Below are 16,550 nucleotides of genomic sequence, written 5' to 3' on the forward strand. Positions count from 1 at the left end.
TTAGGGATTCAGCCGCCAGGCCGTCAAATTTAGGGCCTGTAAGGCAGGATGGAAGAACGGTCCTTGTGAGAGGAGGTCCGGCCTTAACGGGAGGACCCAAGGTTCTTCTACTGCCATCCTTATTATTAAGGAGTACCAAGGCCTCCGGGGCCACGCGGGGGCTACTAGAATCGTTGGTTTGTGCTCCACCTGAATTCTGAGAAGAAGACGGGGCAGCATCCGTAACGGAGGGAAGGCGTAGATCAGTGCAAACTGATGCCAAGGACATACCAGGGCGTCCGTCCCGTAGGCCAATGGATCCCTTGTCCGCGACACGAACTTGGTCAACTTCGTATTGAATCTGGAGGCCATTATGTCCACCTCCGGGACTCCCCATCTTTGGCAGATGGCCTGAAATACTTCGGGATGGAGGGACCATTCTCCCGGAGACATCTGATGGCGGCTGAGGAAATCCGCCTGCCAATTGTCCACCCCGGGGATAAACACTGCTGAGATGCAGGGAACATGGGACTCTGCCCAAGCAAAGATCCGGTCCACCTCCTTCTGGGCTGCTTGACTCCTGGTGCCGCCCTGGTGGTTTATGTAGGCCACAGCCGTGGCGTTGTCGGACTGTAACGACCTTCCCCTCAAAAGGTTTTGTGGGACCAGCCACCAGCACAGACTCTGACGAGCTGCCTGGGACAGGGATATGGGAAGATCCAGGGCCTGGATTCTCTTGTCCCAAGCTGCGAGAATTGCTTTCTGCAATTTTCGAGAGTGGATTTGGGCGTAGGGCACTGCCTCGAAGGTGGCCACTAGCTTGCCCAAGAGGCGCATACACAGGCGAACTGTTGGCCTTGCGCTGCTTAGAACCACCTGGATCAATTCCTTTATAGAATCCACCTTGGACTGGGGAAGAAAGACCTTCTGCTGCATAGTATCTAGAATTAACCCAAGATACTCCAACCTTCTTGTGGGCTGCAAGGCCGACTTGTCCTGATTTAGAACCCAACCCAGGGATTCTAGATAATTTACCACTAAGCAAACTGCCTGCTTTAGGCTGGCTGCTGAAAGATCGACGACTAGTAGATCGTCTAGATAAGCCATAACCAGGATCCCCTGGGATCTTAGGTTGGCCAACACCGGGGCCAAAATTTTGGTGAAGACCCGGGGAGCCGTGGCTAGCCCGAAGGGCAAGGCCATGAATTGAAAATGCCGATGGCCTAAGGCAAACCGGAGGTACTTGAAATGGCCGGGGTAGATTGGCACGTGCAGGTATGCATCCTTGATGTCGATGGATGCGAGAAATTCTTTTCCCTGTAGGGCGGCCATCACTGAACGAATGGACTCCATACGGAAGGAGCGAACCCTTAAATAACGGTTCAGGGTTTTTAAATCCAATATTGGTCTTACATCGCCGTTGGGCTTTGGGACTATAAATAAATTTGAATAAAATCCTTGTCCGCGCTCCTGAGATGGTACTTCCATAATCACTCGTTGATTTAAGAGGCGATCTAGGGCTGCTAGAAGCGAGACCCCTTTCTTTGGATCGCTTGGGAGCCTGGACTCCTGGAAGTGAGGAGGGGGAAACCCCAAAAACTCCAGCTTGTACCCCTGAGCCACTGAGGACAGAACCCATTCGTCGGAGATTCTGGCCTCCCAAAGCTCCGAGAAAAAGCGGAGTCTTCCCCCCACCCGAGAGAGTGGGGGCGTCCCTTCACAGATTCGCTTTAGGGGCAGCCTTAAGTGGTTTGCGAAACCACGGCTTCTTGTTACCTGAAGCTTGCCCTTGCGGTCTGTTTGCGGGTGAACGGCCAGCAGGCCGTCGATACTGCCTGGAGGGTGAGGGACCTGGACCTGGAGAGTTTGGGCGCTTAAAGGTTGGCCCTCGAAACCTCTTTTTAACAGGCAAGAGAGTGCTCTTGCCACTGGAAATCTTCTGAATATACTTATCCAGATCATCTCCAAACAACCTCTCCCCCTGGAACGAAAACCCAGTTAAGAGTTTCTTACAGGGAGTCTCTGCCGACCAATTTTTTAGCCATAAAAGTCTTCTCATGTGAACCAGAAATAAGGATAACCGAGAAGCTTGCTGGATGGAATCCTTAATGGCATCTACGGCAAAGCATAATGCCCTAGGCAGATCAGCCAAGTACTGTGCCTGTTGTGCCGGAAGGTCTCTTAGAACCTGTTTGGCCTGGTCCTTCAATGCCTGGCATACTCCAATGGCGGCTACCGCTGGTTGCACTACAGCACCTGCGGTGGCAAAGGAAGATTTTAGCAGAGTTTCAAGCCTTTTATCGACAGGATCCTTAAACATGTGAATGTTGTCTACCGGACACATCAAGGACTTATTGACACATGAAATGGCTGCGTCCACAGTAGGGACAGTCCATTTTTTAGAAAAACCTTCTTCTAAAGGATATAAAACTGAAAACCTCTTAGGAGGAAGAAAAATCCTATCTGGTTTGGCCCAATCCTGAAAGATTAGGTCCCTCAGTAAGGGATGGACCGGAAAAACCGCATTGGATTGGGGAGCTTTTAAGGAACCAAGGGAGGATACGGTAGCCTGAGGTTCAGGCAGGGGTAATTTAAATGCCGTCCGTACCATGTCCGCTAGGGACTGGATCCATAGTCTCTCTGCCTGAGAGGCTGAGAACGGTTCCTCTATTGTGGATTCCTCCGAACCCTGTTCCAGGGGGTCATCCCCCTGCTCCGCCAAGAAATCAATTTCTTCTTGGGAAAGGACCTCCTCATCTGGAGAGTCAACCCTAGGGGAAGGGGACCTAGTCCGTTTCTTCCCGGGTAATGAGGCGGTTAATAAAGCAGTCATCCTTCGCTCAAATCCACCTAAGGTGGCGGCTAACATCTCCTCCGTAACAAAGGAGGGAGTTGGTTGGGTAGGGCCAGCCGTAGCACCTAGCAACCCCAATGGCTCAACTGGGCTAACGACCTCTGGTCTGTCCGGGGAGGAAGGCACTGCAGAGGCCTGGCCAAGATCCTCCGAACCCGATGGGGAACCCTTCTGCTTTTTTGTAGCTTTAGCATTTTTGGTGCTTCCCGCGCCCTTAGGAGCCATCTATACAAACCCAAGGTACTCCGCTAAACACAACTGACTGTCTTAATCAGCAGAGACAAAAAACACCTCTTGAAAAAAAAAAAAAAAAAAGTGTCAAAAAATTAATAGGTTAGGGTGCTGTTAAATAATTAAACTTCCCATAACCTAATGAAGATGGACAATACAATGCCCCAAGGGCTTGTAACTCACACTAAATGAGCTAAGTAAAGCCACCTTTTATGCTGATCTGGGATAGAGCCGTGGGTAGCAAGGCTCAGACTGCTGCAAGTACACCGGCCTTTAAACAAGAATCGAGCCGCAGGCTCTTATAGAAAAGTGTACTTCACCAAAATCACCACCGGGTGTCACTCTCCCTTCGCAAGGTACTGCTCTCGAGCAGCTAACAGCGCCGCTGCTCCGTGTCCCATGGCGACCCAGATCGACTGCCAGCCTAATATAGGCTCTCAGAGCAGGAAGAGGGACCGCCCCGAAACTCCGCCTCCTCACGCAGCTTCGCCGCGCCTATTTACACCGCGCGCGCGCCCGTTCCGGACGCTGCTGGAGGAGCAGAGACACACGTGGAGCTGCAGGGGAGAGACACCCGAACAGGTTTACGGGGGAACACATGTAGCTGCGCGGATGGTAAGACCTCCATGCTACAAAAGGTGACCCCCCCTAGCGCAATAGCAGCTATCTCTTTTGGTAAACCTTATGGTCATGCAGCCGTCTACCAGAACCAGCCAGGGGAAGCATTAATGGGTACATAGAACCATCCTGTCACTCAGACTTTGTGGAATGAGGCGCCCATGCACAGAGGCATAAAGTGGGCTAAACCCAGAGTCCCCTGTGGGGGCCTGCTGACAAACCAAGTTCCGCAGGCCCCCTCTTACCTTCTCCACGCCGCAGGGTATTGCCATTGCAAGAGGCCCAATCTTCCCCCTAAAACGTGGGTATCGTCATAGACCTTCAGGTACCGGGGTCCAGATTAGGAACACCACACTCCTGGACCTATATAGCACTGCTGGCAACAGGAATTACTTGGTTGCAGGAAACCAGTCCTGGAACCCAGAGTCCAGCTCTCACAAAGGAGAAGCGTTATAGGCAAAACCCCCTCCAGGACCTGGGGGCCCGGGTACCGTCCACTTTGGCTATGAAGCACCTTGGACGGATCCGGTCGGCTTGCCCTGGTCCAGAGGACAACTATAGGCAGAGCTCTTCAATGTGCACCAACACCTAAGACACTGGCGAAAAAACTGAGGTACTCCCACTATGGGTGGGGGTTATATAGGGAGGGAACTTCCTGTCGGAGAGTGCCAGTGTCCATCACCTGAAGGTGCACTATATAACCCATATGTAATGGCTATGCTGCTCTGTGTCCCGTGATGTACGATAAAGAAAAGAATAGTTAATATGTTAAAGTTGATCTTGCATCTAAACACAAGGGCCCACTTATTTAGTGTGCCTCCCTCCCCTTGTTCAACTGATGCAACCAACTTAAAAAAAAAGCAATATACTGTATTTATCGGTGTATAACACACACAGGCATATAACACGCACCCTAACTTTAAGAGAGAAGTTTCAGGGGAAAAAAACTTTCCACAGCCCCCCTGCATATAACATGCAGGCACGGTTTACCCTCTATTTTTAGGGTAAAAAAGTGAGTGTTATATACCAATAAATACAGTAATTCAATTCCTTCTTCCCGGCTTCTGCCTGCAATAAGGGCGATTTCATCATTCTGGCAAAATCCCATGAAAACATTGAATAGCTTGAATCCTGCGAGAAGATGATCCTGTGCTACAGCATCTTCTTGCAAGATCTGGAGTACTCAGTATTCCCGGGATCATGCTGGCAGGATGCTGATGTCACTTTTCTACTATGGCATCTGAAGAAAAAGTATTGTGTATATTAACTGGGTCTCCCCCCACGGGAATTTATTTTTACTTTTAATGCAGCACTTTGACAAGGAGAGGGGCCACGCTAAATGTGCAGGCCTTGCTTGTTGATTTGCTTTAATGTCAACAGGTTCATTAAACAAAAAAAGGTTACCGCTTTCTGCATTAGAAAATTCAGTGTCATTAGATTAGTGTTGCTTACTTTTCCTGGACTTCGATATACACATTTAGTAGTATTCTCTAAGCATCCTCCATTGTCAACTGTACATGGATTAAAGGGCAAGCATATCTTTCCGTCCCCATAGTAGTCAGATTTACATGTACATGTGTACTGGCGTGGCCCCTGTACATCGCATTTTGCAAATTTACTGCAGGGTGAGGGCTTACAGGGGTCATGGGCTGTAAAATTAAAACATGTGTCAAAATATACAATATACACCAAAAGTAAAAAAAACAAATAAACATAAATTAAAGTGTAGCTAAACTCAATGTAGATAGAAGTCCGTACTGTAATTCGTCAAAATTTCTAACATTGGTATAACATAAATAACAGGATATGTTGTGATAAAATGCTTGCTTTCACATTTATTTTATTCACTGCTGGATCTCAGTGTTTCTAATTCCTATTCCTAGCTACATGAATATATTGCAGCAAAGGATTCATGGCATTTCTCAGAATAGGTTTCCTGACACCAGTGGAACATGTCTATGTAATGTGCGCTGAAATAGTAACTTGAGGTCTCCATAGGTGTCCAAATGACAAGGGGACAATGCACACGTGGGAGACAGTGATGACTATAGAAGAAAGTGCTTGAACAAGGACCCTTGTGGATTACCAGCTGTTATATTAAGCTTCCAATTTTAAAACAATACAAATTGCGTTTGAAACTATATTAATTGTCAAAGCTGAACCCCAGGAAGCAGGGGTGGACTGACAACTCATGGGGCAATAGAAGATTATGGGGCCCCCGGGCTTACAGGTGGCCACCACGCGTCTGCCGGGCTTTCAGACGAGAATCCCTGATGCGCATGTGCCGCTGAAGTCAACGGCTCATTGCAATTGGAATATCTCCTAAACCGTACAGGTTTAGGAGATATTCTTTTTACCTACAGGTAAGCCTTATTATAGGCTAACCTGTAGGTAAAAGTAAAAAAAAAATACTATACAACCACTTTAAGTGGGGTACACACAATGAGAAAATCGCAAGAAAAATTCTGTACGAGGAACGATCGATTTTTGTATAGTATGTACACAACTATCGACATCTGTTTCAGATTTTCCAAACAAAAATTTCCAAATTTTTATCGTACGTGAACAGAACTATTTTTTTTTAATGTGTGCTGATTTCGTATATGGGAAAAATCGAATATGAAAGACTGCACATGATCATAAATAATAAACAGAAAGTCAAACAAAAAAAAAAATAGCCTTTGTTGTTTGAGAATTTTCATACAATTAGTACAATCCTCGGTTTCGACTTGATGTGAAACATTGAGAAAAAACAAAAAATAGTCTGATTTTCTTATAGTGTTTACTGGGCTTAAAGTGATTGTAAAGGTTCAGTTTTTTTTTTAAATAACAAAACATGTCAAACTTACACTGTACAGTTCGTTTTGCACAGAGTGGCCCCGATCATCCTCTTCTGGGGTCCCACGGTGGCTCTCGCGGCTCCTTTCTGCATTAGAGAACCCTCTCTGGGAAGCACTCTGACGAGGGGGTTACCTTACGGGCGCGCTCCCATCTCATACACTCGGCGTCCATAGATGCCGAGTGTATGACTCTGCCTTGTCCCCGACAACCGCATCATTGGATTTGATTGACAGCAGCAGGAGCCAATGGCTGCGCTGCTATCAATCTATCCAATCAACGCCAGGACTCCGTGGAGAAAAGGAAGCCAGGGATGCGCCGAGCAGGTGAACTGGCTCAGGTAAGTAAATGGGGGGGGGGGGGGCTGGGGAGCCTGTAATTGCCAGGTGTTTTTTCACCTTAATGCATAGGATGCATTAAGGTGAAAAAACACAAACCTTTACAACCCCTTTAACTGTCCAACAGCTACACAAGCACACGATGGACACACACTTTAATAAGACTGTTTGCTTTTATTGTTAAATCTGAACTCTAGGCAAACAGCTAAATACACAGATACAATGCATATATGAAAGTTGTTTAACCTGCCACAATAATTGAATTTCTGTCTATCCAGTCCTGAAATGTACACATCTCTGTAACAAAGCACAGTCCTGTCCCGGCAGGACATGATTAGTAATTTTTTTATGCTTCGGTTTAGGAGCATTAACAGGTCTCCTCCTCAACCCCATCCTATGATTGGACAGTTAAAAGAGAAACAGCAGATGGATGAACTCTCTCTCGGTCACTCTGCTGTCTCCTCCTATCCTTTCTAACACGCTCTCTCTCTCAACTCTGCACGGAACACAAGAGGCTGAGACCAAATCAAATTTAGCTATGTATACTGCTTGCAAATTAAAAAATATAATTTATTGATGTACATATTCATGATTCCAGGGCTGCATTAATTTGTGTCTTTTATATATGCCTTTTGAGCTCAAGTTCTCATGCACAGAGGACATTTCGCAAACTCTACCTAAAAGTCTTTCTTCCTGGAAGCATAGTTTTGGCTGAAAAATTGCCCGATAGTTGTAAAAGTGTGTGACGCATTTAGGCATGTTTACAGGCATCAAGTGTTTGGGCGTTAATTAATTTCATTGGCCAGAATCAAAACTGTATTCTAGCAATTGAAACTAGCACTCAAGTGCTAAATGCCCCTAATGTTAACGCACGCTAGCATGAGTTTACAAGCGTCAAGCATTTTGTCTGTCAAAACGCTACTGGACGCACTGGCAATGTTTTTTTTCCTGCCTCTAAAAGCCCCTGCTACTAAATGCTGGACACATAGGCAAACATGCATGGGAGTTTACAGGCAGGAAAAAAGAAAACGACTGTCACCCCTAGAAGCAGCTGCAAAAATGTCCAGTGTACGAGGCCTTAAAGTAGTATTTATCTCGCAGTGTTTGTGACCGTGAGGGGAGAGTCCATATAGGCACTGTCCATGACTTGGATTTTGTCTGTGTCTTTGGGTATCTTCACATCTGCTCCCTGGCTTAGCGGCGGAACTTTACAGCACTCTCTGTGGGGCGACTACTACTACAACTCTGTTCGATGTTTGGTCCTCTTTATATATCACAGGTGGGCCCTCCAAAATCAAAAAGCCTGGTAACAAGTCCAAAAATGCCCTTTCTTCAGCTTGGGCCGGCTGCAAGAAACTAACTATATGCATTTTAACCTGCTTACACATTTTTTAGCTTAACACATTGAGCAAAATAAAATAAACACCCCTCCGTAAACTATTTGTTAAAATTCTTACTTCAGCACTTGCAGTTTACAACTTTCAAAGCTGCTGGCTCCTAATGCCGCGTACACACGATAATTTTTCGGGTTGTAAAAAACGAAGTTCATTAAAAATGTAATTTAAAACGATCGTGTGTGGGCTTCAGAGCATTTTTTGGGTTCTGAAAAACGGTCCAATTTTTTTTGGAACATGCTCTATTTTTTCACGACGTTTTAAATGTTGTTGTTTTTTCGGGTTGTAAAAACATATCGTGAGTGGGCTTTAGCGACGTGAAAAACCCGCGCATGCTCATAAGCAAGTTATGAGACAGGGGCGCTCGTTCTGGTAAAACTTCTGTTCGTAATGGAGTAAGCACATTCATCACGCTGTAACAGACAGAAAAGCGCAAATCGTCTTTTACTAACACAAAATCAGCTAAAGCAGCCCAAAGGGTGGCGTCATCCGAATCGAACTTCCCCTTTATAGTGCCGTCGTACGTGTTGTACGTCACCTCGCTTTGCTAGAGCATTTTTTTTAAACGATGGTGTGTAGGCAAGGTCGTTTTAATGATGAAGTTGAAAAAAACATTGGGCCAAATCCTCAAAAGGGATACGCAGGCGGATCTGCTGTTCCGCCTGCGTATCCCTGTGCCTATCTTTGGAACTGATCCTCAGAAGCAGTTTTCCAAAGATAGGCAGAAGATCCGACATCTGTAAGAGACTTACACTGTCGGATCTTAGGATGCAGTACCGCATCCGCCGCTGGGGGCATTTTGCGTCGAAATGCCGCTTTGCGTATGCAAATGAGGACTTACGGAGATCCACAAAGCTTTTCAGCTTTGTTTTTTCTCCGTAAGTTTACGTTTGCATGCGTAAAATTAGGGATGCTTTTACAAGGTGTAAACTGTTTACACCTTGTAAAAACAGACCTTTTTTCCGATCGCCGCAATTTTTTTTTAAATTTGATTTTTTTTTTTTCGCCGTATCTTTTTTTTAACCCGTCGCAACTTTATTGTCCCGTCGCAATCCACAAAGCCCGGCGTAACGTAATTTCGCGTGATGCACGTCGGGAAAATGACGTCAAGAGCATGCGCAGTACGGCCGGCGCGGGAGCGCGCCTCATTTAAATTGTCATCGCCCCCTGGATAACAGGACCGCCTTGCGCCGGGAGAATTTAGGTTACACTGCGTGAAATTTCTAGGTAAGTGCTTTGTGGATCGGGCACTTAGGTAGAAATTTCCCGCCAGTGTAACTTAAATGGGAAAAATTAAGTTAGGCTACGATTTTGAGGATTTGGCCCATTGTTTTTTCTAGAGCCTAAAAAACGTTGTTTTTTACAACCTGAAAAATGATCGTGTGTACACGGCATAATGCCGCGTACACACGATCATTTTTCAGCATGAAAAAAACTTTGTTTTTCAGCATGTCCAAAAAACAACGTTTTCCCAACTTCCTCATTAAAATGGCCTTGCCTATACACCATCGTTTAAAAAAATGATCTAGCAAAGCGCGGTGACGTACAACACGTACGACGGCACTATAAAGGGGAAGCTCCATTTGCTTTTGGGCTGCTTTAGCGGATTCCGTGTTAGTAAAAGTCGATTCGCACTTTTCTGTCTGTTACAGTGTGATGAATGTGCTTACTCTATTTGAACAGTAGTTTTACCAGAACGAGCGCTCCCATCTCATAACTTGCTTCTGAGCATAAGTGCATGTTGTGCGTTTTAGCTGCGGGTTTCGCATAGATTAGCGCACCTGCAGCTAAATTGCACTGCTCTTGCGGGACATTCTGAATGGCACCTAAACGCATCTCAGCTCGCAGCGCGGTCGCAGGTGCCGGAACCACAGGGTAAACGCTTAGTCAAAAAGACCATGCTGTTTCCCTGCGGCCTCGTTTCTAAAAAAAAGGTGCAAGGGCTGCTAAAAAAATTAAGTACTGCACATTTTTCTTTTTTTCCGGACCTAAACGTGATCGATATTTAAGGTAGCCTGATGTGTAAATGAATATGTATTTGTTTACATCTGGCTGCCCATACAGCCATCATGGCTCTACCCTGTCCTCTGCTTAAATTTGGACACAAACTCAACAAGCACACATGCAAAAAACACTGACATCCGTCGCATTCAGCTCTGGTTCAGCAGGGGGGTCAGCTCACAGATCCCCTGCTGAATGGAGTGGGAAAAGCCCATGTAAAAGGGGCCCCAAGTTAATAAATCAACTGCTGAAAGTGCTTAAAAAAAAAGTTGAATATTGCACTAGGTAAAACTTTGGGTTCAGCTGCACGTCCACTTAGGTGGAAATGACACATGCTCTTCAACAATGAATTGTAACTAGCCTGTCTTTGCTGCACCATACTGAGCAAAAGAGAATATAGATATATGGGAATGTGAATTTCCCCCCCCCCCCCCAGCTGCAGCCCTCTATGGGTAGCATGAGATAGGGTATTAAACATACCTGCATCCATTTGCTGTTTCCCTATACTAATAAATGCAACCATGATTTAGGGCACAGGACTCCTCTCCAGCAAGCAGGGGAGCAGCTTTTTAAAAGCGGAACTTTACCCAAAAGTAAACGTTCTGCTTTTGTTTTGCCTCTCCCTCCTCCACTGCCATATTTCAAGTATATACAGTATATTTTTTTGTGAGGTTCCCATTCTCACTTCTGCTCCCCCTGCCTAGGCAATCAGAGCAGAAGTTCACTCCCGGCAACCTTCTTGGACACATCACAGGGCCCAGGAGGCTGCGGGTCCATTCACAAAGGCGCAGCATGGCGCCAGCTGTGAAGCCGCAAGGAGTCATAGCCGGCTTTCCAGAGTTAACATGCCATTGCTGGGAACCCGAAGACCGGTGAAGAACTGGCCTGGGTGAGTATATCGCTGAATCCCTGGAAAGGCGAGTGTGTGTTTATTAAAATTGAGCAGCTACAGTTTTTGCAACTCCTAACTTTTAATTTGTGGAAACCTGGCTGAAGCTCCTCTTTAAAGCCCAAATCCAACCAAAACATTTTTGTTCGATTTTGGCAAGAGTCATTAAATGTTATGACCTCTATTAGGTCTTATTGCTATTATTGTCCCTATTCTAAATATAACTTCTCACTTCTTGTCTTATTGCTACCTACAGATGTGCACGTGCATATCGGGGTGCTATATAACAAAACAAACACCTGCAGCTCATATGCAATCATATTTAAAGTAAACTATCTATAAAAGAGAAATTAAAGGGGTTGTAAACCGCTGAATATTTTTTTTTTGTACCTGCAAGGTAAAGGCATAATGTGCTAGTATGCAGGCATTATCTTCACCAGTCTTGCTTCTGGTTTCATGGACTCCGAATCCTTGACTAGTCAGAGTCACAATGACATCACTCCCCAATGCTCGCAGGAGCCACCGTTCACGGGATGGGGTGGCTGTTCCTTCAGAGCGCATGCGCCAGTGATGTCACTGGCTGCATGTACACGAAATATCTCCTAAACGGTGCATGTTTTAGGAGATATTTACACTACCTATAGGTAAGCCTTATCAGCCCTCAAAAATTCCACTAGCCTGCTCGCATTTTGCGAGTGGATTTTGAGGGCTGGTGAGGAAGGGCTGCCTGGGAGCGGGGGGGCGAGGAAGGGCTGCCTGTGAGTGGGGGGGGGGGGGCGCGCACCGCCAACAGCCTGGGTGGAATGGGAGTCCTTTTCCCAGCGAACGCAGAGAGGGAGAGAGAGAGAGCCACCCGGATAATCAAAGCGCAGCAGAGGGAACACAATGATAACAGCTTTTATGTCACATTGCTGTGTTCCCCGCTGCTCGCTGTCAGATATAGCCCAGCCTCCTGGTCCTGGGGCTTTGATAGACAGATCACCGTCCAATCTCGGTGACGTTATATGTATATGACGTTGAGCGGGTGGGAACACGGCAATTGAAATGAAAGCTGTTGTATTCCCTGCGCTGCGCTCTGATCACCTAGGTGGCTCTCCTGTTCCTCTACTCCCCTGCACAGGTAGGCTGAATGGTGGGCAAAAGGCTGCATTGGTAAGCACAGGCAGCCTGCATTGGTGGGCACAGGCAGCCTGCATTGGTGGGCATGGATAAAGTTGTTGTTGTTGTTCTTAATATTTATGTTTATAACTTCATTCTGCATAAAACATTAAAGGGTCATTTCATGAGATTTATGAGGGCATGTTTAGAGGCAGAATTAGGGACGGGGTGGGCTGGGTGGGGAAACTGGTGGTGAGTAACCCTTGAGGCCTGGCTAGTAGCTCAGGACTTGACATTTTGAGCCCTGGCCTTATGGCTTACCTATACAAGAATTCATGTTGTTTTTTTTTAAGAACATTTAAGAAACTAGATGCCAAGCACTCACGTTTGCAGACACCGTCTTGTTTGCTGTAGCCTGGCATACATTCACATTTAAGGCCTCCATTTGACGGTACACAGCGTGTTTTTGCTCCACATTTCAGTGCATTGCAGGATAAGGATTCTGAGAGAAGACAAAGCACAAACGTGAACAAAAGGACAACAGTCAATACAAGTAATTTATTATAGAGCCTGTCCAACACAAAAGACCTGTTTACCTAGCTCACATGTTGAACCCATGTAACCCGCTTCACAGATACAGCTTCCATCTCCAGTAATTCCATTTTTACAAATCCCGTGTTTACATTGGCAAGCTAAAAAAAAAAAAAGAAAAAAAAAGGTCATACTTGCATTACACTTAAGTTAGTTTAAGTACACTTGGCATATCGATATACAAAGGTTTACTATACTCAACTCTAAAGCTTTTTCAGTAAAACAATATATAGAACAAAGTGTAAAGTACTCCTAGCAATAAATCAGAATCCATTTTGAACAGACTCAAGTGAATTCAAGTAAAATTCATTCTGATTGGTTGCTCTGAATTATTGTACCTGGTAATGTCTGGTTTTATTTATTTATTACAGGCGTTTATACAGTGGTGACAATGCAGTGCTTTACATATTGTACATTCACATTAGTCCCTGCCCTCAAGGAGTTCACAATCAAAAGTGCCTATGTCATATGCATATATACACATACTTGGGCCAATTTAGACATTACCCTACCAGCCTGTCTGGAGTAAGGGAGGAAACCAGAATACCCCATTTAGTTAAAGGAGACGTGCATGTTAAAATTGCTTTGTCATGCAGAGAAAAGCAATAGGTTTACTTTAATTTAGCCCTAAACGTATTGTGTGTAAGGGTAGAGTGTGAATCAATACACACCCTAAGGAAATACCATCTCTTGAGAGACAATTATAGAAATCTGAGTAAGGTTTGGGACTTTTCATTTAATTTGTTGGGTTAATAACCACTGAGCCAACACGTTATATATATTATATAAAATAATTTGTACATGGCTTTATTTAGAACATTATACAATTCTTAAAATAAAGGGGTTCATTCCATAAAAACAAGTTAAACTGCTTGTGCAGGGTGATGTAATCCTGCATTCAAGATCCGGTTTTGTGCACCTTTTAGCCAACGTGTTTCGCGGAATGACCTGCTTTGTTAGGGCCTGTCAAATACTGTAACAACATGCACAAGACATGACAATCAATGTTTCATGTACCAAAATCACAAACTAATTTTCTTACACACAGCATCATCTTTTGTTATCAGAAAAAGTGTACATATATTGTCTACATTCATTGCGACATTCCTTATAGGGGGGAAATGATATTTCATGGTATAAATCATTATATCCTAAAAAGTATCTATCGCAACATTATCTGTATAGTATTACATCAGAAAGTGGTGGCAAGTAGCCTGGGGAGCTCGTAGGGAACTTCTCCAGAATCCCAAAAAGGAAACACCTACATATGAGGAAGGACGATACCATATATCTGGATGTTGTATATATATACTGTAGTGTTATAGTGCACCACAAGGATGGGGTGGGGGAGAAAATAAAAAATGACAAGGGAATAAAGAAAAGGGAAGAGTGGAGGGAAATAAAAAAAGAGAAAGAAAAGGGGAACCAAGAGAGGAAGGAGAAAGGGGGGGTGAGGGAACGATGGAATGGGGGGAGGAGGGAGAGAGGGGGGAGGAAGGGGAAAAAAGAAAGAGAAAGAGCAAAATGGGGTAAAAGGAAAAAAAAGGGAAGAGGGTTAAAAAAAAAAAAGAAAATGGAGTGAGAGGAAAAGTGCAGGTGAAAAAAAGATTGCTTACCTACAGAGTCCATATCATATGCTCCCTAATAGAGTGTCCAATAAATTATAGATATCGCAAACTGGGAAGACATACTTGTAGTATGTCTCAGGTCTCAACAGGTTTTCTAAATACTGTAAAAGTAAAATGTTTTACTGTAAACGGTAAACTAAATTGGAGCATTGTAAAAGATTTGTAAATTCAGATCTATAAGTAAAACTTACACTTACCCCTGCCATCCCTCTTATAAAGAAGAGGTATGTAGGGGAGAGAAAAAAAGAGATTGTATTCAAATAGGTTTTACCTCTATTGGTGTGACGTATCGTGTCTCCTCTGTGAGATCTGCTCCAATACTGCTGGCAGGCTGCAAACCTCTGCCAGTTAGGTACATTTTATGTGGGGTTAGTTTATATGACCTCACCTGGCAGAGGTTTGCAGCCTGCCAGCTAATTTGGAGCAGATCTCAAATATTAAAAAGTGGATGCCATCAACTCACTAGAGTATACATGCTGTACTGCTCAGTATATGAGCAGGTGCAGCGTCCCTTAAATTTCTGACTCACCAATATTGGTGCAGTCTACATACAAGAAAAGACATTAGGGGTTGAAGATCTCTTAAAAAGGAGTTTACAAACAGATCATGCAGCTTAAGCAAGGGATTTTATTACACATGGAAAATTACAAAAAAAAAAAAACATTTTTAGACAACATTGTCTTTTTTTTAACCAAGCATAGGTGTTGGTGGTGTTTTTTTGTAAATTTATGTAAAATTACAAAAAAACTGGGTAAAAACAACCACTAACACCTAGGCTTGGTTAAAAAAAAGACAACGTTGTATAAAAAATATTTTGTTTTCCATGTGTAATAAAATCTCTTGCTTAAGCTGTATGGTCCATTTGCAACTCCTTTTTAAGGGGTCTTCAATGACTCTTTTTATTTGGAGCAGATCCCACAGAGGACACCCAATACATAACACCAATAGAGTTTAAAAAAAAACAAAAACTTTTTTTTCTCTCCCCAGCCTACCTCTTCCATATAAGAGGGACGGCAGGGGTAAGTGTGAGGCCCGGTACACACGAGCAAACATGTACGGTGAAACCGGTCCGTCGGACCGTTTTCACCGTACATGCCTGCCAGAGGGCTTCTGTACGATGGCTGTACTAACCATCGTACAGAAGTCCGCACGTAAACAATACGCGGGGCGTGTCCGCGTCGTCGCCGCGACGATGACGCGGAGACGTGGGCGGGCCTGCCATTTAAAGGCTTCCACGCATGCGTCAAAGTCATTCGACGCATGCGAGGGACGGCGGGCGCTCGGACATGTACGGTAGGTCTGTACTGACGACCGTACATGTCCGAGCGGGCAGGATTCCAGCGGACGGTTTTAAAACACGTCCAGGAATATTTGCCCGCTGGGAAAAGGCCCGGCGGGCAAATGTTTGCTGGAATTCGGCCCGCTCGCGCCCACACACGACCGAACATGTATGCTGAAACTGGTCCGCGGACCAGTTTCAGCATACATGGTCGTGTGTACGGGGCCTAAGTTTTACTTTTAGATCTGAATTTACAAATCTTTTAAAATGCTCCAATTTAAATGAACTTTTATGTAGAAAACCTGTTGAGACCTGAGACATACTACAACTGTCTTCTCAGTTTGTGATATCCATCATTTATTGGACACTCTATTAGGGAGCATATGATATAGACTGTAGATGAGCAATCTTTTTTTCACCTGCACTACCCCGTCCCTCTTTTCTCTTCCTTTAATCCCATTTCCCCCTTTCTTTCTTCCTTTTTCCCCTTCCCCCCCCTTTTTTTTCCTTCCTCTCTTGGTCCCCCTTTTTATCTTTCCCTCCCTACACTCTATTCCCTTATCATTTTCCTTCTTTTTTTCTCTCTCTATGCCCCTTGTGGTGCACTATAACACTACAGTATATATTTCCAACATCCAGATATATGGTATGGTCCTTGCTCCTATGTAGGCGTTTCCTTTTTGGGGTTTTGGAGAAGTTCCCTACGAGCTCCCCAGGCTACTTGTCACCACTCTCTGGTGTAATACTATACAGATAATGTAGCGATAGATACCCTTTAGGATATAAGGATTTATACCATGAAATATCATTTG

The 16,550-nt window shown here is 44.7% G+C and overlaps 1 protein-coding gene across 1 annotated transcript in view; it reads right to left on the reverse strand.

Moving 5' to 3' along the window:
• The window catches only part of STAB1 (stabilin 1), a 357,595-nt gene that overhangs the window by 294,988 nt on the left and 46,057 nt on the right, over positions 1-16,550 (reverse strand). Inside the window, exons 6-8 of the mRNA XM_040361004.1 lie at positions 12,837-12,932; positions 12,626-12,742; positions 5,135-5,439 (exon numbers count right to left, since the gene is read on the reverse strand). Of these exons, the coding sequence (XP_040216938.1) occupies positions 5,135-5,439; positions 12,626-12,742; positions 12,837-12,932 (518 nt within the window). The remainder of the gene's footprint in view (positions 1-5,134; positions 5,440-12,625; positions 12,743-12,836; positions 12,933-16,550) is intronic.

Source organism: Rana temporaria, chromosome 7 (genome assembly GCF_905171775.1).
Source record: "Rana temporaria chromosome 7, aRanTem1.1, whole genome shotgun sequence".
NCBI classification, from domain to species: Eukaryota; Metazoa; Chordata; class Amphibia; order Anura; family Ranidae; genus Rana; species Rana temporaria.